This window comes from Borostomias antarcticus (genome assembly GCF_949987555.1).
Source record: "Borostomias antarcticus genome assembly, chromosome: 11".
NCBI classification, from domain to species: Eukaryota; Metazoa; Chordata; class Actinopteri; order Stomiiformes; family Stomiidae; genus Borostomias; species Borostomias antarcticus.
In genome coordinates this window covers 7453361-7474208 of record NC_140244.1, presented here as the reverse complement: position 1 = coordinate 7474208, position 20848 = coordinate 7453361, and the positions used below count along the sequence as shown (strand labels likewise).

Sequence of the window (20848 nt, the reverse complement as noted above, 5' to 3'; positions counted from 1 at the left end):
AGTCCGATCAGTTGGTAAAATGATAGCCCTTTAAATAACCAATTTTATGTCGACTACTGTCTCTGCTGTAGCTAATCCAAAAGAGCAGTTCGCAATTCAGTCCGGTCAAACTGAGAAACGTAGCCTACATCCGCAACTGTTTGTCAGACAAGCCTAGTACTGTAGCCTCACTGTAGCAGTGCTTTACTGCCCCTCGTGGTTGCGGGTTGTAATATGTTTTTTTACCGACGCTGCCGCCAACACTGTATGCCTGCAGATGCGGGAGTATACTTCTCATGACTGTAGGCTACGCCAATGTATCACACATACCCAATAAACTGATGCCAACCACGCGACCACAATCAAACGGACTAGCAATCACTATTCCTTACAAACAGTAGAATACAATCTACCCAGTATCATAATGAAGAGTTGTCGATTGTCATTACCTAAACAAACCACACAGAATTATCTCCACGGCGGGAGTGACCTGAGTGAGGCTGTGCTTAAGCTATACACAACAACACCATTCAGTCATCACAACCATTTCACTCACCATTACTACGGTGCAGTTCCATTCGTTCTGGCACTTCTTGGTCAAGTATTTTCTGTTGCTAACAAACATACGATTCGTCCCACCATAAACATGTCTCGGTTGCTTGTCCAGTTTTACTTCACTTGGTTCAGACTTTCACAACTCAGATCCTCAGTCAGGTGGATTAGTTTGTGATGAAGGCCCCCGGTCCAATTCTTGAGCTGCTAATCCGTTGGCCGAGAAAACGACTGCCGAGTTGTTAATGTTAACGTTAGCCAGGCTAGCAGTGGCAGTGTATTTCTTGCCTAATCGAGTTGCTTGATGACTCTGCTTCATTGATCACCATGTGGAAATCGCATCATAGCTCCTCCGAAGTTGTTGGTTGTTTTGAAACACTTTGCTCTAGATGATCGCTCCTGGTGTGTGGCCATGGCTAGCGTTAGCTGAACTGCCAGCTCCGGTTTCCTCAGTGGCAGTGCTGCTGTTAAGAGGCTGGTGCTCGTTGGTAGTAGTCGTGGACGTGGTAGACAAATTCCCTGCATCTTCTTCTTCTATCGTCTTTTTTTGCAGATTTAGCATTTTTAGTGAGGAAGAATTGCGATATTCGTTTCTGCGCAATCATGTCAGTTGGCACTTGTGTTGTGCGTCACGTTAACTTGCGTAGCCTACTGACATGTGACCCCTAGCATCTACATCACTAAAAATAGCCCACTGAAAACTAACGAAAACTTTCTTTTCACATATTCTTTTCTTACCTGACGCAAAATAATGTACTATATAGTTTCAAATAATAATTTAAATAATAATAAAGAAGACAAAACTTTTTGCAGGCAGAGGAGCTCCACATGCTTGCCACTAGGGGGAGCTGTAGTACCCTCAGCACCCCCCTTCCATGGATACACTAAGGGCAGGTGTGAAGCGTTGCAGTAGTGCTGCTGTTCACACCAATAGTGCATTTCTCCACATTTCTACTCCAATACACTTTGTGAATTTAGAGCTTAACTGTTGTAATAGGCCTAGAGACAAAAGATGTGTTCGTTACCAGCGTTGTGTAGCCAGCATTCACTGATATACAATAAACATATCACAATATTGTTTTCACCTTGACGATACGTATTGTGACGTTTCTGTATAGCGATATATTGTGGCACGATATACACCCCTACTACCTACCTACCTACCTATCGTGGCATGTCTTTAGGACCCAGTCCCATGATCTATCTAGAATTTTTTTTATTTTTATACCCTATCCATGCTAAATGTACTCTGATATTCTAGGGACAGAGAGAGGGAGAGAGAGACCTTGCAGCTTTCTTATCTATTAATCAATGTCTGATTATTTTATCCACTTACACATTCAACAACTGCACATGCTGATCTAACAGGTGTTGGTGCTTGTCAGTATTGCTTCCACCTGCAACTTGCCCACATTCACATCATACCCAGGTCCTCTGATTTGTGTTCACACATGACCACCTGTCATAAACAACACTACCAGTTACACCACCGAAAAGCTTATTCTAAGTGGGTGATATTTATACTGATGAGTGATTTTAACTATTTCAACTCAATGCACTCTTTGGCGGAGGCCCGTGCTCTTTGAGCTCCCTTTCAAGTTTTACCTTTATTTTACCAGGAAAGTTCTACGGTGATCTATTTTACAACAACACATTATGATAATAATGATAATTATACACATCATTAAATGGTTTAGAAGGATTTATTCTTAATTGACCTGTCTGGATAAAAATTGAGATCTACAGAAGGCCTACTGTATCTTGTGTCTGAATGTTGCATGCATTCTTTCTTGTCTTTCCAGGATTTGATGGCTACTTCACATCCCGGACTCTGGAGAACAACAGGAGGAATGTGTGGTTCGCTGAGTACTGGGAGGAGAACTTCAACTGCAAGCTAATGAGCTCCTCCAAGAAGGATGACACTAGCAGAAAGTGCACAGGTATCAGAGTGTTTCCTCTATTTATTATTCCTCTTTTCTATAATCCTGTTCTTTTTGTCTCTATTTCCTTTTCATTTTCCCTATACTGGTCATATCTTTAAGTGGCATTATAGTCAGCGGCCCAATAACTATATATTGTCAACAAACGGTATGAACTGAAGCCTCTTTGACAGGTTAGGGTAAGTGCATACAGTAGTGAGCCCTTGGGGGTAATAATCTTGTCCGCGGGATATCAAAGCTCAACTATGCATGCCCATAGAGGGAGTAGTATTACTACTCATGGACCCCTTGCTGTAACCTTATCTGGCACATTAGATGAGTAGGCTTACCATGTACTCAACTTCCTTGTTCTCCATCTGGTTGTAATTTAATTATTACAAACATAGTCTATCTATCTACAGTATCTATCTCTGTAACTGACGTCAGGTCTATGTCTGTTAACTCATATGGAGCAAGTTATCGGGACAAGTAGTCAGATGGGGGTCATATGTCAGGGGTCATTGGTCTACATATGGCTACATATAGTTACCAGCTACGTGGATACAGGCTGATCTACTGTACGAAATTGAACCCAGGAGTGTTCTCATATGGAATGAGGCATCAGGACGAGTAAGCTAGCTAACGGAGCTAACTAGAGCTGTATTTGAAATGGTTCCTTCACTGCCTATACCCTATGTAGTGTTCCCCATACAGTAAACTACATAGGGAACAACTAAATGGTTTTCAGACACTACATGGAACATCATTGCCTCGGATATTCATGGACAGAAGCAAGCAGACGCAGTATCATGTAAACAACCCGAGCACTGATGGCAGCAGGTTGAAATATTAGGTAGCATTCAGGTTGAAATATTAGGTAGCATTCAGTTTCCATGTGCAGTTCAATGTTAAATCCCAAATAAATGGTTGACATTATAATGATGTGCAAGTATGGTTTTGTCAGCTTTAGTGCTGTCTGCTAATACCAAGCATTGAAGTTTCACAATAAGACTGTGATAGCCAGTTAGCTAAAGAGCACACGACAGCAGCTTCCATAACATTAACGGTAGCTGTCAATGGCTAAAGCAGTTAAGTAACATGACACCAATGATTTCTGTAGCTATTTTTATGCTGGTTCAATTTCTGCTTCTCAGGCATGAATGGAGATGAACCCAAACTCGCATTAGCAGCAAAACAGCAAAACGTTGCAACATGTCACCGTACAGTTTCCGGTCAATAATTTGTCAACAAAATTGGTGGAAGTTGAGGCGACAGTAATTCGCCAACCTATCTTAAATGTTTGTCGACATTGTAGCTATATCTGAGCACATGAAGTTGGATGAATGGATAGACTTAATTTGGAATCCTGGAAATGTTGATTGTGCTCTAAAAACATGAAAGCATTAAGGTAAAAATGCAGCAACACAAAGTAACCTAGATGAGATGCTGGTTTAAATTAATGACAACACGTAGAGGAAATTCCTCACGCAAAAGCATAATCAAATAAATTGAGGCTGATGATAAATGCTGATAATTCTGATAATCTACCTGGCTGAGTTCATGGTTACAACCATTAATCTCTTACACATAGGCTTACACAATACTTGCACAATACTTTGCGACGTTAAATCCATCCATCTATCAATCAAACTAGTGGATTCAGCCCAACACCTGCGGTAGACCGGCAAAAAAATGGAATGGAGCGGTCATGGCCATAACAGCACAAAGCCCTAACTGGAACGTTAGTAGCGCGTTAGGCAGGTTACTCTACCAACGACATTTTTATAGCTTTTATTTTTATTTTTAGAGCATATTATTTATTCACGTTTCATACATTGTACACATCAGAATATTACTGCGCGACATGAGGGTTGTTGTCAATCTCAGGACAATACAGCACCACTGCTGTCATGAGCCTGTCCTGCGATGAAAACGACAACCGACTAAGGCCTAGATTACACTAGCGCGGATGTCCATGGCTACATTTCAAAGGGGGAAAACGATCCGCGATTACATGCGAAATTAAAGATCTGTTCAAATTTCATATCACACACAATTCAAGAGCATATCAAACAGGTGATGTATGAGTTTGAGCTATAGCAATCAAGGCTATATTATTCTTGGCTAGTAGCATAGTCTGGAATATTGTGAGTTTGAAATGCATTCATGCGCACCAGACACACAAAGGGATGGAAATGTGTTTGTTGATGACTGTTGGCGTTAGTTGGATGGCTGGACAGCTTCAACATTTACACTTTTATTAATACACCTATTGTATTATGTGTGTAGTGACATCATTCTCGCCAGGGACCAGGCCAATTGTTGATCACTGTGTGTTAGGCTATTTCAGTACTCTAGTCTATGCATATTTCTTCTCAGATGGAGCATGCATGTGTGGACACTGTATTCTGTAAAACTGAAAGAATAAAATAACATTCAACATTCATTGGAGTGGTCCAGTTTTATGGTTGGATAGGCTTATAATAGCCTAATATAAATAAATTGAGGACCTGTTTCAGTGTTTGTTGGTATGTCACAGAAAGACAGGGAGGAAATCTATTCAAATGTTGGTGAAGATCATGCTATTGACGACATAGCCTATTCACACACATTCACCATTAGGCCTACGGACCAATGAATGATATTCATGAATGGATATTATAGTCCATTCATTGCAAGTGTTTGAATGACAAATGTTAGTGAGTGGGCGTTACCTTGCTGCACTAGGAATATGGTTAATTGGATATGATAGTTTTTATTATTCCCCATGGTGGGACATTTGGATTATCATAGCGGCAAGGTGTTATAGATAGATACAATAAGGTACAAGACATCACTGTAATGATATTTACATAAGCACACCCGACCACCCGGCGGGGTTGGTGTACTGGTAGACTAGTTCAAGCTTCATATAGTCTAGCGCCAGAACAAGTGTAACCAGCTAGGCATGCAGCCAGACCTAAAATAAAGACACCAGACTTGGGAAGTAAAAGCTTTTTTTATTGACGAACCTAACGTTACATGGTACCAGGAATGGATGCAATAAAACCACCAGGGACTCTCAAACTTACCGGGAATCTTGACGCCAACTGGAGGAGTTTTAAGCAGCAGTTCGAGCTGTATCTCGCGGCTATCGGAGTGTCGGAGACGGCTAACAAGAGAAAAGTTGCTCTGTTGCTAACTGTTGCCGGGGCCGAAACAATAGAGGTGTACAACACATTCACATTCGAAAATGCAGAAGACAAAAACAAGCTGGATGTGGTCCTAAAGAAATTTGATGAACATTGTCTGTCAAAAAAGAATGAGACCTACGGGAGGTATGTTTTTAGATCACGAATGCAATCCGAAGGAGAGGCGTTTGATAGCTTTCTCACAGACCTCAAGCTAAAAGCCAGTACATGTAACTTCGATACACTGAAGGATTCACTGATTCATGATCAAATCGTGTTTGGGATATGTGACAGAAAGGTCAGGGAAAAGCTGTTAGGAGAAGCCGACCTGAATTTGGAGAAGACAGTGAAACTATGCCAGGCCAGTGAGTTAGCTAGGCAGCATGTTGAAACGTTTGATGTTGCCGATAAGGGAATAGCTCAGGCCGCTCAACTGTCCGGTGACGTAGACACCATTTCGTTCAAGGAAAAGGGGTGCTGGAAATACAGAGGCACAAGGAGCAGAGACAGTGAAACATTTAGCTGCAAGCGGTGAGGAGATCAGCACAAAGCCAGACAATGCCCAGCATTTGGAAAAACATGCTCCAGGTGTAAATGAAAAAATCACTATGCTAAAACGTGCCTTTCAAAGGAGAAGAAGGAACACAAAGTCTATGTAGTGGATGAAACAGATGAGGGCAGTGATTCAGAGGGTGATCCTTTTTATGTTAACATGGTTTCCTGTGACACTAAACAGTGTGCTGTGAACAGATAGAGAAGACGGGACAGCCAGTGAACGCAGTGCGAGCAGACAAATGGGTGGCGCCGCTGTTGGTCAATGGGGCAGTGGTGTTGTTCAAACTAGACACAGGGCCAAAAGCCAACCTGATCAGTGAAAAGGACATTAAAGCACTCAAGGAGAAGCCAAAAATACATAACCGCACAGTCCCATTTAAAGCATATAACGGACAGCCAATTGAAACCAAGGGTGTGTGCCGGCTTAAAATGGAAGTGAAAGGCAAGTAGCAAAACCTGATGTTTGTAGTGGTTCCTGATGACCATGAATCACTGCTCGGAGACAGAGCGTGTGAGGACCTTGAGCTGGTCAAGAGGGTCTACCAGCTTAACAGTGAAAAGGTGAAGGACAAGAACACAGGAAATGACTCTGCAAATGATATGGTGCAAAGGTTTCCTGACATATTCACGGGTCAATGAACGCTGCCTTTCACATACAAGATCCAACTACGCCGCGGAGAGTGCCAGCACCGCTTAGAGACAGTCTAAAAAAAAGCTGGACAGAATGATGGAACAGAGTCATTCAGCGTATAGAAGAGCCGACAGACTGGGTGAACTCCATCACATGCGTGAAGAAACCCAATGGTGAGTTAAGAGTGTGCCTAGACCCCAAAGACCTCAATGAGAATATTAAAAGAGAACATTACCAGATACCGAAACGGGAGGATATCACTAGTGAAATGTCGTAGATGTATGTAGATGCATCTCATGGTTTCTGGCAACTGAAACTGGACTCTGAGAGTAGCAAGTACTGCACATTCAATACACCGTTTGGCAGATACTGTTTTCTTAGATTACCATTTGGAATAAAATCAGCTCACAAAATTTTTCATAGGGCAAGGAATCAATCATAGAGGGGCTAGAACGGTCAGAACGGTGAGCTTCTTGTCTTTGAAATCGAGAGTTTAACATGTTTTTGAATGATTTTTCAAGGTGCCCACCCACATCCATTGTATGACCTAAACGGTGGTAGAGCAATTATCAGACTTTCTCAAAAGGGCTAGTTTTGTCAACGTTTTGATCTGAACCATTGTATATGATCATCCCTCAGATAGTGCAAAGTGACAATGGTCTACAGTACAACAGCCAGGAGTTTCAAATGTTTGCAGAGCAGTATGGGTTCCAACACACTACACCCAGCCCTCTCTATCCAAAGGCAAACGGCAAGGCAGAGGAAGGAGTGGAAATTGTAAAAAGACTCCTGAAAAAGGCTGCAGAGACAAACTCAGACCCTTACCTGGCATTGTTGACCTATCGATCCTCTCCTCTGGGATGTGGAGCACCCGCAGAGCTCCTCATGAACCGGAAACTGCGCAACACACTGCCACATTTGCCTAGAAGAAAGGAAAACAGAGGTCTGACACAGAAACACATGCAGTTCAAGTGGGAACAGAAGAAGATCCACAACAAGACATCCAGGAGTCTCAAACCTCTCTCAGAACAAGATGTGGTCAGAATCGAAGACCCGCGTGCATGGAATAGAAAGGCAGTGGTCCTGAAAGAAGTGAGTCCAAGGTCACACACCGTCAGAACTGAAGATGGACAGGTATTCAGGAGGAACAGCAGAAGTCTGCTAAAGACTCGAGAGACATTTCAAAAGCAGTCGAATGTTGAAGTGACACACCCTCCTGATGCACACCTGGAGGTGCAGCCCACAGAGAATCCTACACCTAAATCACAGACTGAGACACCAGTCTGCCGCCAGTCTAGCAGAGCTAGAAGACCAAAGGTGATGATGGACTTGTAGGATTAAGTATCCAGTAAGATCATTAGGGATATCTGGAAAAAAAAAGAGAAATAATAATAATACTGTTCATTACCACCGTTACTTAACACTTACCTGTGTTAACTGAAAGAGAAATACCTGTGTTACCTGAAAGAGGAATAGTACTTAGGAATAGTTACAGTTAATTACCACTTGATTTGTTTAGCTGAAAAGGAAATGTTTTAAATGTTGTTATATGGTTCAATGACTTGAGTTTAGCTTCATGGTCTAATCTTGATAATGCCTTAGTATTATTTAGTACTACAATTATTAATTGACTTTAATTAACCTCAGAGAAAGGAGGATGTAATGACATTTACATAGGCACACCCGACCACTAGGTGTGTAATGGAATTACTGTTCTAGTAAAAATGATTTACCAAGATTCGCTCAAAAGGTTAAGTCTGGTTTATTGTGAAAACATACGAGCGCAAGGACTTTCTGGACAACGCAGCAGAGTGGTTGATCCAGACAAGTGAGTTTAAGCTCGCCTAGTACCGCCTTATATGTGCTCAAAACACAGGTATGGTGCTTCCAGGATGTGATTGGCTACTCCATTGTACGTCATATGAAATGGCAGGCGTGGCCAAGAGTACAGACATGTGACAATTGGGGACAAAGGATGACGAAGGATAGTTATTCTGTTGTAGACAGATTCAAAGTGTATGGCCTCCTGGAGGCCATTTTGTATGTTAGCACAGCTATGTGAATATTTGGGGGAGGTGATGAATTACAAAAGGAGAGAGAGAACAAAGGTTTAAGGTGTTTGGATGTAAATTCCTCAACAATCCCCCATTTGTGCCTGAACAGGTACACAAAAATAAAATATAAAATCCAAACACAAAGTGTAAACATTCAGCTATGCTATACATGTGGAAAGGAAATAATCTCTCCACTAGGTGGAGCAAAAAAAATTATTATTTTTTGTGAAATATTTAACAAAAAAAATAGATTAATTTTCTTTCCACGTGCAAAATCACGCACCAAAACCCCTTGTTTCAGAAATATGACAGGAAACAAGGTAAAAAAGATGACATGATTATATACTATTTATAGTCTAAAAGTGGACAACCATTCACCAAAAACCTTGATTTAAAGTTTGAACAAGGCAAAAAGATGAATGGTTATCAGTGTAAGAAGGGCAAAAAACCTCTTGGTCAATTTAGAGGAAAAACCCAAACTTATTTATCAACTCATGTTTCAACCATTGTAACTCTTGTAAACAAATATGATATTTTTTCAAGATCATTTCAAAGTTCATTCACTCTTGTTGTGAATAATCGCATGTAATTTCCTCTGGATCATAGCTTTCATGTTTGCGTCTCTGAATGTTTAATGTAGGTTCCAGTGTGTGCGGTTAGAGGTGCAGTCATTGCTGTTGAGATTGTCCACGTTGTCATACCACAACCACGAGAAGGAGGTGACCGGCAAGGTCAGTCTCCGATTGCTCATCAGAGGAGAGGACAGTGTGGCGGTGACCGTCAAGGTCACTCTCCGATTGCTCATCAGAGGAGAGGACAGTGTGGCGGTGACCGCTTTGCCCTTGAGATCTCTGGTTCGGCTGCATGGACCGTCCGCTCAGCTACTTTTGACAGCTATTCCACACAGGCCAGAATGCCCTGGTCCTGATTGTTCCATCTTTGACGGGTAGGTTCACCCCGCAACTTCTCTGACGGGTAGGTTCTCCCCGCTACATCTCTCTGACGGGTAGGTTCACCCCGCTACATCTACTTCTCTTCCATGTTTTCTGGCCTGTTTTCAGGCTGCTCATCTGCTCCTTGGTTTGGGACGCAACGGCGTCGAAGTTCTCTCAGCTACTCTGTCAGCCGTCTGCGTGGTGAGTTGAATCTGGTACGGCCCCAGGTCGCGGATCAGGACCCAACGGCCTGGTTGGAGATGATAAGAAGAAGCCCTCTCTGGCGTCCGGAATGGTCACCTTTCCTTAGTGGGGACTTCATACGGGGAGCAGGCCGGCAATGTCTTTGAGAGACATGGGATGAGAGACCTGTGAATCCACAGATGAGAGACAACAGAGACAAAACAGAAGAGCAAAAGGAGAGTCCTCTGGTCTGGTCTCCCTGTTCCCCTCTTTGAGTCCTCTGGTCTGGTCTCCCTGTTCTCCTTTTTGGTCAGGAACGGTTATCAGCAGTCTGTTGAAGATACTCAGAAACATGGTTAAGTGCAAGCTCCTGCTTTGGGGAAAATTGTGTTATTCAGTCAGGAAAACTTAAACAGGGTGTCTGTTCAAGTGTCATTAGAGCCAGTCGGGCTCGTCAGTCTATGTAGTTTGTCAGTGGGGAATCTAGCTTTTGTCCATTTACCGAATCGGACAGTAGCAGGGATCTAGGCTCTGCAGTAGCCTACAGTGACATCAGGGGCAGTGTAAGAATGACTTTAACACGCCCAGTCCCCAGTCATGATCAAGGCAATTGGATTTTGCTCTAGAATTTCTCTCGCGATTTTATGAAATAAAAATAAAATAAACACATTCTCGTCTCAACAAAATAACACCCCCTAAGGGTAGAAACAAATTCCCTGAAGTCAGGATAGAACAGAGATGGGGGAAAAAAATGCATCATTCAAATAAAATGACACTAAAATGAACTCGCTTCATTTACAATTAACAAAACATCAATTATCAATTAATCAAAAAATCAATCAAAGCTTTATTTGTATAGCTAATTATTAAATATTGTATATCTAAAACTTCCCTCTTCTGCATTTGAGGACAGAATATTGGGCACGCTTCGGACAAAATGGTCTCTTCCCTTTGTCATACTTATCTGTCGTTCACGGTGAGTCGGTGACATGGCGTTGGCCCTGCATCCCACGAACCACAGGTCGCCCATCTGTAGGGAAACAGGCCGGTAACCTCCATCTCCACTTCCGGTCCTGTGCCCGTCTCCTGGTTCGGCATTCACCCATCACTCCCGGAACGACAGTTGTCTGTAAAAACACTCAGAAAAACACTCAGACCCGATGAATGTGCCTCAAACTGTAAACATGAGATATTTAACAAACATTAAAAATATATAATTGGGTTAGGAGATGCTGTATTCAGATCAAGACACTGGCAAACATTATCTATCCCCCCACTATCATGTACAAACCTTACGTCCTCAGCTACATCTGTCTTGTCCTGTTTATTTACCTTAAAAAAAAAAAAGTCTATATTGGCTGGTTAAAATCTACCTTGTGGGTTGTTCAAGGGAACCCCAGCAGGTGGCGCCGAATCCCAGGTTCCAGGATTCTCCCTCTCATTTTGCCTGCGGTAACTGTAACAATTTCTAATCCAGTGGCCAGTTTTACCACAATGAAAACACGCGTCAGTTTTGTCTCCGTTTTCGTTTCTCTCGCTCTTTTTTATCCTGTAGTCCGTTCTGTTTCTACCTTTACGATTCTTGTTCATGTGACGGCCCTGTGGTCGTTGTTGGTTGGGAGCAGACGGAAAAACAGAGTTGGGAGGCGGGGCGGCAGCTTCAACAGCGGGTGAACCAGTCATAGTTTGGGAAGGATGTGTGAGCTCTGAGTGCCGAGTCGGCGTTATAGAGTTCAAAACGGAATGACTAGGAGGGGGAAGGGACTCTGAATATTCATCTCTCTGATTAACTTCCTCAGCTACGCTTCTTTCTGACTTGAAAAAACACTCGTGTGCGACTATTTCCCACTTCCTGAATGCATTCCAATCTATCGCATTTCCAGGCTCCCTTCCTAATCTAGTCATCTCAAACGCCTGTAACTGAGCCCTAACAGTCGCCAACTCGAGAATCAAGAGTGTACCGGACAGGGGGAAATCAGAATGTCTGGCCCAGAGCAAAAACTGCATACAAGCATCATCCCAAAACCTTTGCGCAACAATCTTAGCTGGCCCAGACAGCGAACTAGTATTGGTATTCATAATTAACACAAATACCCTACAGCCTATAATTCAAAACTAACGGTGAAAAGAAAAGTATAGTTAAAACAGCAAGGCGGGAAATAAACAAAGGAAATACAATTTCGAAATAAACAGACACATTAAACCGCTAAGTAACTTACCCAGCAACTGGTCCTTTGTTCTCCCTCTGGCTCGATGGCGGATCACGGGAGAGCGGAGTGGTGTTTTCTGCGTCTCCCAGGCGACCAGCTACTAGATTCTAGCAGTTAGGATTTAACAGTCGAAACAGTGTACAAAATACTTACAATACTTTACCTGGATAAAAGGCGCGCTTAACAAACAATACAAGGCAAGAGCCGAAGCTCAAACAGTAAACAACAAAACGAACAACCCCGTACAGGGACACACAACACAAAAGACGAACAAAGGCCCACGTTACAACAAGCAAAAACCATATGCCTGCCTGCCCGGCTGAACCACCAGCCTCTTGGTTGGAAGCTACCCAACCACCCGGGATAAAGGGGAAAACGTTTCTCCAAGAAACGCGGATGGACTACTACCAAACCACTCCCAGTAGCTACCTTCGCTGAGAAAAACATTCAACGGTACAACTCCCGCGACCGGCCAAAGGGAAGCCCGTTCTGTGCCAACTTTGGCGTATTAACTCAAAACCGTTCTAAACTGCAACCGATAAACAACCTTAACTGTACATCAACTGCAGGGGAACAAATCACGAGACCAAAAAATCACACTTCTTCTGAAAGGCATATACCCTAGTAACGAAACAAGGACGAAATCCAAGAACAATACAATATAATATATCTATTGTTGAGTCACAACTCCTTACATAGTTACTAAACCCACCCCGGGGGTTTCTGTTTTCAACAATCTAGACCAACACAATCTGAAACGAAACCAAGGCAAATACCAAGCATAAAAGGATTCGTTTTTCAACGTACCGTGAGTTTAGCCGAGTGAAACCAACGAGGCGGACTTCTCCGAACCAATGCGAATAGGCGCAAAGAGAGAAGATTTTCCAGAGCTCGCTACTGCTCCGCACGTCTGGCTTCCTTCGTTGTTCACTCCAGGCGAACCTCACAGCAGCCGATCCCGTCCCGAGTCGCCAAATTGTAATGGAATTACTGTTCTAGTAAAAAGGATTTACCAAGATTCGCTAAAAAGGTTAAGTCTGGTTTATTGTGAAAACATACAGATGTGGGAACATAAGAATGTAACTTGACCCGCGGTATTCTAACAGGCGCTTTACGGCATTTCGCACCACCGCTCGCCTGCCCATAGGTGGTGGTACATTAGCTGGTGCCCCGTCTTCAAATTTACTTCCGGGGTTTACGAGTAGCCTACCAGTTGAATGCGTTCCAGAAACAAAACGCAAAACCCCCACGTTCACCACATCTTTACTAACAAATATATTTACAATACTGTTATTTTGCGCATTTGACCTAACAGCCACCACGTCTTGACCCGACGTCAGTTACCGAGATAGATAGGCTACTGTAGGCCTAGATATAGGTGTTCGTAATAATTAAATTACATCCAGATGGAGAAAACGTGTTTGAGAACAAGGTAATAATAACAATTAAACGTTATTTGTATAGCACCTTTCATACAGATAAATTCAGCTCAAAGTGCTTTACAACAGAGCATTTAAATTAAAGAATGTGAAACGTTTAATTAATAACGTTTAATTGTTATTATTACCTTGTAAACTCACAGCAGCCGATCCCATCCCCGTCGCCAAATTGTAATGGAATTACTGTTCTAGTAAAAAGGATTTACCAAGATTCGCTCAAAAGGTTAAGTCTGGTTTATTGTGAAAACATACGAGCGCAAGGATTTTCTGGACAACGCAGCAGAGTGGTTGATCCAGACAAGTGAGTTTAAGCTCGCCTAGTACCGCCTTATATGTGTTCAAAACACAGGTATGGTGCTTCCAGGATGTGATTGGCTACTCCATTGTACGTCATATGAAATGGCAGGCGTGGCCAAGAGTACAGACATGTGACATGAGAAAAAGGCGGCAATTGGGGACAAAGGATGACGAAGGATGGTTATTCTGTTGTAGACAGATTCAAAGTGTATGGCCTCCTGGAGGCCATTTTGTATGTTAGCACAGCTATGTGAATATTTGGGGGAGGTGATGAATTACAAAAGGAGAGAGAGAACAAAGGTTTAAGGTGTTTGGATGTAAATTCCTCAACAGGTGGCGGGGTTGGTGTACTGGTAGACTAGTTCTAGCTTCATATAGTCTAGCGCCAGAACAAGTGTAACCAGCTAGGCATGCAGCCAGACCTAAAATAAAGACACCAGACTTGGGAAGTAAAAGCTTGTTTTATTGACCAACCTAACGTTACAGTCACAGTATACTGAAATACTGCGCAATACTAGGCCTACTACAGTTCATGAAAATTGCACGTTGTCCATGCACGTTAATTGCAGCACTCATGAAAGGTCAAGGTCAACTTTATTTATATAGCACATTTAAAATCAAAGGAAGTTGCACCAAAGTGCTTTACAGTATATAAAAAAACAAAAAAACAGACAATACATACAAAGAATACTGAATATAAAAGTGCACCGTTTAAAACTACACAATCATACCAGGGCCAGGGATGTATGGCTTAACTAGCCTCAGAAAGCCAGTGAAAACAGGTGAGTCTTAAGCTGTGATTTAAAAATGTCTAGGGTCTGGGCAGACCGAATTTGGAGTGGCAGACTGTTCCACAGCTTCGGGGCAGCCACTGCAAAAGCTTGGTTGCCTTTAATCCTTAGCCTAGACCTTCGGACATCCAGTTGAATCTCATTTGATGTCCACAGTGCTCTAGCTGGGGTGCGAACATGGAGAAGTTCAGCTAAGTACTGAGGGGCCAGGCCATTCAGTGCTTTAAAGACAAGGAGCAGTATTTTAAAGTAAATCCTGAAGCGAACAGGGAGCCAGTGCAGGGAAGCCAGCAGCGGTGTGATGTGGTCTCGCTTCTTTGTACCAGTCAGGAGGCGGGCAGCAGCGTTCTGAACTAGCTGCAGGCGTCGCAGGGAGAGCTGGTCTAGACCCACATACAGACCATTGCAATAGTCCAACCTGGATGAAATAAAAGCATGGATAACCCTCTCCAATTCATTTGGAGAGAGGTAGGGCTTTAATTTGGACATGAGCCTTAGCTGGAAAAAGGAGCCTTTTACTACGGAGGCTATTTGTTTGTCAAATTTAAAGGCACTATCAAACGTAACACCCAGACTTTTGATAAAAGAGCGATTCTTGGCAGCTAGGGGTCCTAGAGCACCAGTATGCCCTAGAGAAAGTAATGCAAATACGCAACATAGCCTACACAAGCAGGGACGTGCACAGATAGACACTAGGTGGTGCTAGAGCACCTGCCCTTTGCCTTCTGGACCAGGCAAGTGCCCTTTTGATTTTTTTTTTTTTAACTTTTTTAAATGTATTTATTTACAGTGTACTGTATGTGGCCCATGGTGACATCGATCAATTCTCGATTAAAAGCGTGTAAAAATAATGCCCCAAAATGCTTTGTAATTTTGCCAGACATTGCCGGTAGAATTTGTTATTGGTACAGCATGTGAAGCTATCAGTATACTTAAGCTGAATATTTAGTATTATGTAGTAGCCTAACCTTAGGCTTACATTAGGCTACGTAATTAACACTTGCACACTCACACTACTACAATAGGATAGCCAGCGGTTCTGCGCGCCGCACAAGGTGCCCTCATTTTTCACTGAGCACCTGCCCCCCAAAATGTCTGTGCACGCCACTGTAGACAAGGCATCACAGTGTAGTACAATACTTATACTAAAATAGGCCTAATAAATACAACACTAAGTGACAGCAAAAGAAAGAGTGATTTGCTAATTCTGGATCTTTTCGAGGGTGGAAATCTCATGAGAATTTTGATTATAGACATCAATATACACAATACAATAGACATCAATAAACACAATACACAATACGATATACAATATACACAATATAATACAAATAATATACTAGTTTAAACTAGATACTGTAGATAGATATAGTCATAATAATTAAATTATATCCAGATAGAGAAAAAATATGCGTTTGAGAACAAGGTAATAATAATAATAATGAAACTTTATTTGTACAGCACATTTCATACAGATAACTGCAGCTCAAAGTGCTTTGCAACAGAGAATTGACATGCAGTGCTTCACATAAAAATAGGCGTAGGGATTATTGTGTAGGAACCGAAGTGGAGGGGAGAAGAGTATCCTGACGTGAGGCGTTCTTGTACAAGACTTTCAAACCTGCTGCTCTGCAAGCTCTGTATGCACACGATAGTTAATGTCCAGATATACTTTTAAATAATGAGTGATCTTTACTCATGGCGACTATATCTGATGCTGCGTTCCATTTGTATGGGAGCTCAGGATTTAGTGCCCGGGACGATGTCACATCCCAGTTGAATGCTTTCCAGAAACAAAACGCAAAAACCCCACTTTCATCCCATCTTTGTAGTTCTAAGCAAGTTAGCTATTGTTAGCCATTGTTCGCAATACCAGTTGATAACGGACTATGCTATTTTGCACATAATTATGACTTAACAGACATCACATCTTGACCCGACGTGTCAGTTACTGAGATAGATACTGTAGATAGATATGTTCATAATAATTCAATTACATCCAGATGGAGAAAAAAATGTGTTTGAATACAAGGTAATAATAATAATAATAATAATGCATTATCTGTATAGTACTTTTCATACAGATAAATGCAGCTCAAGGTGCTTTACAAACACAGAAAATGTACATGCAGTACTTCACATAAAAATAGACATAAGGTACTCATATTATGTTGTGCTGTGTGTGTCTGTACTGTGCTTGACCTTCATAGAATGTGTGAAATTTAGTGATGCAATGATCAGGCTTGTCTTCATTCGTAGACTATAGGAGAAATACACTGTGAGCCCAGCCTGCTAAATCTGCTCAAAGACACCACCTGCTGGTGGTGCTGAAATGCTGCAGCACTGATACGTGCTAGAAGCTCCCCACTGTAGTAAGTTCAGCATCTATAGACCATATAGGCTATCCATAGACTTATGCTTTATTTCCGGCTCCTAATTCTTCAGTTTCATGTTCAATTTGTGTTTCCAGAGTGAGGGTAAACCACTTGAATCTCCTCTTTAACACAAAGCCTTGCAGTGAATGTTATATATTATTCATTATTTAAAGGGGATTTGATAACACATCACTATGTAGCTTGCCAAGTTCCCTGAACACAACCTGTGGTTGCTTTTGGCAACAACATTCTTCCACCTAATTCCGCAAGCCCTCGTTATATGATAAATTTGCACAGTGCCAGTGGAATGACATATTGGTCACCAAATGAGGGGTCGGCTGCAGTTTAACATCTAATGAACATTCACTGAACCTCTGAGCTATCATCGTGTTAGGGAGTGTTATGTCTGGAAGTCATATATCTGGCTACCGATCAATACTCTACTTGCAATTAGTGGCACAATCCATGATGTACATTCTAAACTCAGTCTTCTTCTTTAATGAACACCATTTATTGGGACTATTGATCACTGCCACATTATTCTGTTGTCTTTGCAAACCTATCCCTCTACAGGAGTTCATCATTCACGCCCTCTCTATTTCCCTTTGGCATGTGCTCCTATGATATCTGTTCTGCCCTGGGAGTTTTCTCTGTTGTAGATGAGAGAAAAGCTTGCAAGTCTCCCCTCCTAGAATAGAGCCTTCAATTACATAATGAGCTGTGTTCATCCCTTCTCCACCGTCTTAGGGTGACTGACATCCAGAATACCCCTGGCACCAAGAGCTCGCTGGACGAGATGAGACCCTTACATGCATGCACACACACACACACACACACACACGCACGCATGCGCACACACGGCCGTTTTAATGCACAGGCTTTTCGGGGCTTCAGTAGCAGTAGTTCATAATCTTTCAACGTCTGAAACAACTGAGCTCAGAAATGATATTCGGATGTCTCTCTTAAAAATTTTCCTAAAATTCAATATATTTGATTATTGGTATTTGTTAGATTGACCTGCTTAGCGGCCTAACTCCCAGCACAAGAGGCTCTGAGGCGAGGTAACGGTGCGACCAAGGGTGTATTTATTTACCAAAAACAGGACATGACAAAAGTAGAAAAATCATAAAGACGTTAAAAATGAGCGACATGACTGTAGCTACGCTCACCTAGGTCCAACCTACAGCAGCGTCTTAATGGAACTGGCAGCCTTTTATACTACTGCTAGGCAATGAACCTGGACGATACCATGTCAAAGGGGAATGCAAATAACATTATCTAATTCAATATTACCACTACACATTCCACATCTCTATAAATTACAATACATCAAATACATAATGCACAAATACAATATTCCATTTACTTCAATACATATCAGCTCCTATGAATAAACTAAACATTCCCCTCAAACAAACACTCTACCCCCCCTCGACAATTCTAGCACATGGTTCCCTCCTGGAACTATAAATACAGGTGCTCGGAGCTCTGGGGACTCTTTTGCCCGAACACTTGCAGAACAAAGAGAGCATGGTAAGTACTTGACCAAACAATTCTAAAATGTGTTCAATTCAACCATCATATTGCACAAATCCCATTTTATGATACTTATATGACATCTTTTGTTTGCTCTTCTCAGGTGGAGTTCACAATCATCACCAATACTGCTGAGCAAGACAAACGCGCACCAACAAACAATTCAACAATCAATAAAAACTAGAAGTATTGGCTTTGTCTCATCATTATATTGTGCAAATGTATGCTTGTGCAAATATTGCAGTTATGATGCATATGCACCTGGTATAGGTAACAAAGTACCACAAGTACCCCTTTGTTACAGTATTGTTTGATTTCACATAGAAAAGTATGCATATAATGGTCTATTCAAAACAAATGTATTATTAAAATGAAATTGGAACGTAGGCTAGACCTACAGTATTTTCTGAATGGGAGAGGAGCAGTGTGCGAATGCATGTGTCTGTATGCAGCTGCAGGAGTCTTGCTTTTTCACTTTTCAGTGACAATTTCGCATAACTGGTGTGGGACAATTTTGTAAAACTAGATCAAAAAACAGTGCAAAATATGCATCGTAAAGTTTGCATGTCACACGTCTACATCCATGATGTTAAAGGTGCAGTATGTGGTTCAGAAGCACTTTGTTATATTTTTTGCAAATGTCATTACATGATGTGTTCGGTGTTGTGATATTCCGTTTGGGAAATGCACGTATGCTGGCGCATAGTAGACTAAACTCATAATTCATACCGGAGAGTGGTTCTGTGCCTTCTACTCCCTCGGCTGTCAGTCTTCAGTCTCTTTTTCCTGCACAACAAATAGCTGCGGTAATAACCTCGGTCTAAAACGAATGATTGGCCTGTCCTATATACTGTACTGTAAATCACAAGGCAGGTGAGTGGTCTTAGCCCACCAGCATATCTTGACAGTGGAGCAAAAAAAATGCTTGACTCAGTCGACTTAAGGGTCTCCGAATAATGATTCGACTCGTTGACTTTCAGGGGGCAGCCCTAGTTAAAAGCTTTGGAAATTGATCAACTAATCTCGAACATCCGTCTCCGCTCTGCGAAATGCCGCTGAAAGGACAGCACAGAAAAATGTTAAATAACCGCACTCCACAGCGACGGATCCTACCGGCTCCACTCTATTACTACTAGTCACAGGGCCCATGGTACTTTAATGCAGCCCTGTGCACATATGTAAACACACAGACACACACACGCGCACACACACACACGCACACACAGACTTTAGTAGCACCACAGCCAGGCTTACAGTAAAGCAGGCAACTTAAGCTTTGGTATACTTCTACTGTGATATGTACAGGAACAGATATTCACTGGTAAATCTCTAGAATTAAGGTGTTCTTTAGAAGTAGACTATTATTTTGTCTCTGGAATAAAAACACATGATTCCCAGATTGCTAGCTCTCTCAGCTGAGTATCTGATCAAAGGGAAATGTTCTTCTACTCCTTTATTTTACACAAATAACAGCAGAACAAATACAATAATAATAATAATAATAATTAAAAACAGTTACAGGTCGAAGTACAAATGTCAAGAGCCATGGATTTAAACTCTGCGACTAAAGGAAGTCCCTCAAGCTTTAGAGTCTGTTGTATTCCAGGTATAAGGAATATCATGGAAAAAAGCAGCTCTACCAAGTTCAGAATGCACTCGAGGAACCCTAAAAACAAGCCGATCGTTTGATCGAGTTTGGTAGGTACCAAGGCTCCAGTCCAACAGAGACAAGATGTATGATGGAAGTTTACCAATAATGGCTTTGAAAATAAACAAATACCAGTGATAGCTATGCCTTAAAGAGAGAGGAGACCATCCTACATTATCATAAAGAACACAGTGGTGGGTGTCATAACTATCACCCGTAATAAATCTTAGGGCAGAATGGTAGACAGAGTCTAGGGGTTTCAGAGTAGTCACTGAATCATGTCTATAGATTGTGTCACCATAGTGTAATAGTTATTAGAAAACAGCTTGAACAATTCTCTTCCTGCTGAACATAGAAAAGCTAGAACGGTTTCTGTACAGGAAGACAATTTTCTGCTGCAGCTTAGAGGCTAGACTGTCTACATAAAGCTTGAAAGAGAGTTTATCATCCAGCCACAGACCAAGATATTTGTACTCAGTGACTCTCTCAATAAGCGAGCCATTAGCTGTTAATAAATGGATCCTATCATAATCAGTAATCCTGGCTCTAGAAAACAACATAAACTTAGATTTAC

At 41.9% G+C, this 20848-nt stretch overlaps 1 protein-coding gene across 1 annotated transcript in view; it reads left to right on the top strand.

Annotated features, from left to right (window-relative positions):
* The window catches only part of grm7 (glutamate metabotropic receptor 7), a gene marked incomplete at both ends in the record, with an annotated part of 314459 nt that overhangs the window by 185930 nt on the left and 107681 nt on the right, over positions 1 to 20848 (top strand). Inside the window, one exon of the mRNA XM_084445591.1 lies at positions 2334 to 2471. Coding sequence (XP_084301717.1) covers positions 2334 to 2471 — 138 coding nt within the window. The remainder of the gene's footprint in view (positions 1 to 2333; positions 2472 to 20848) is intronic.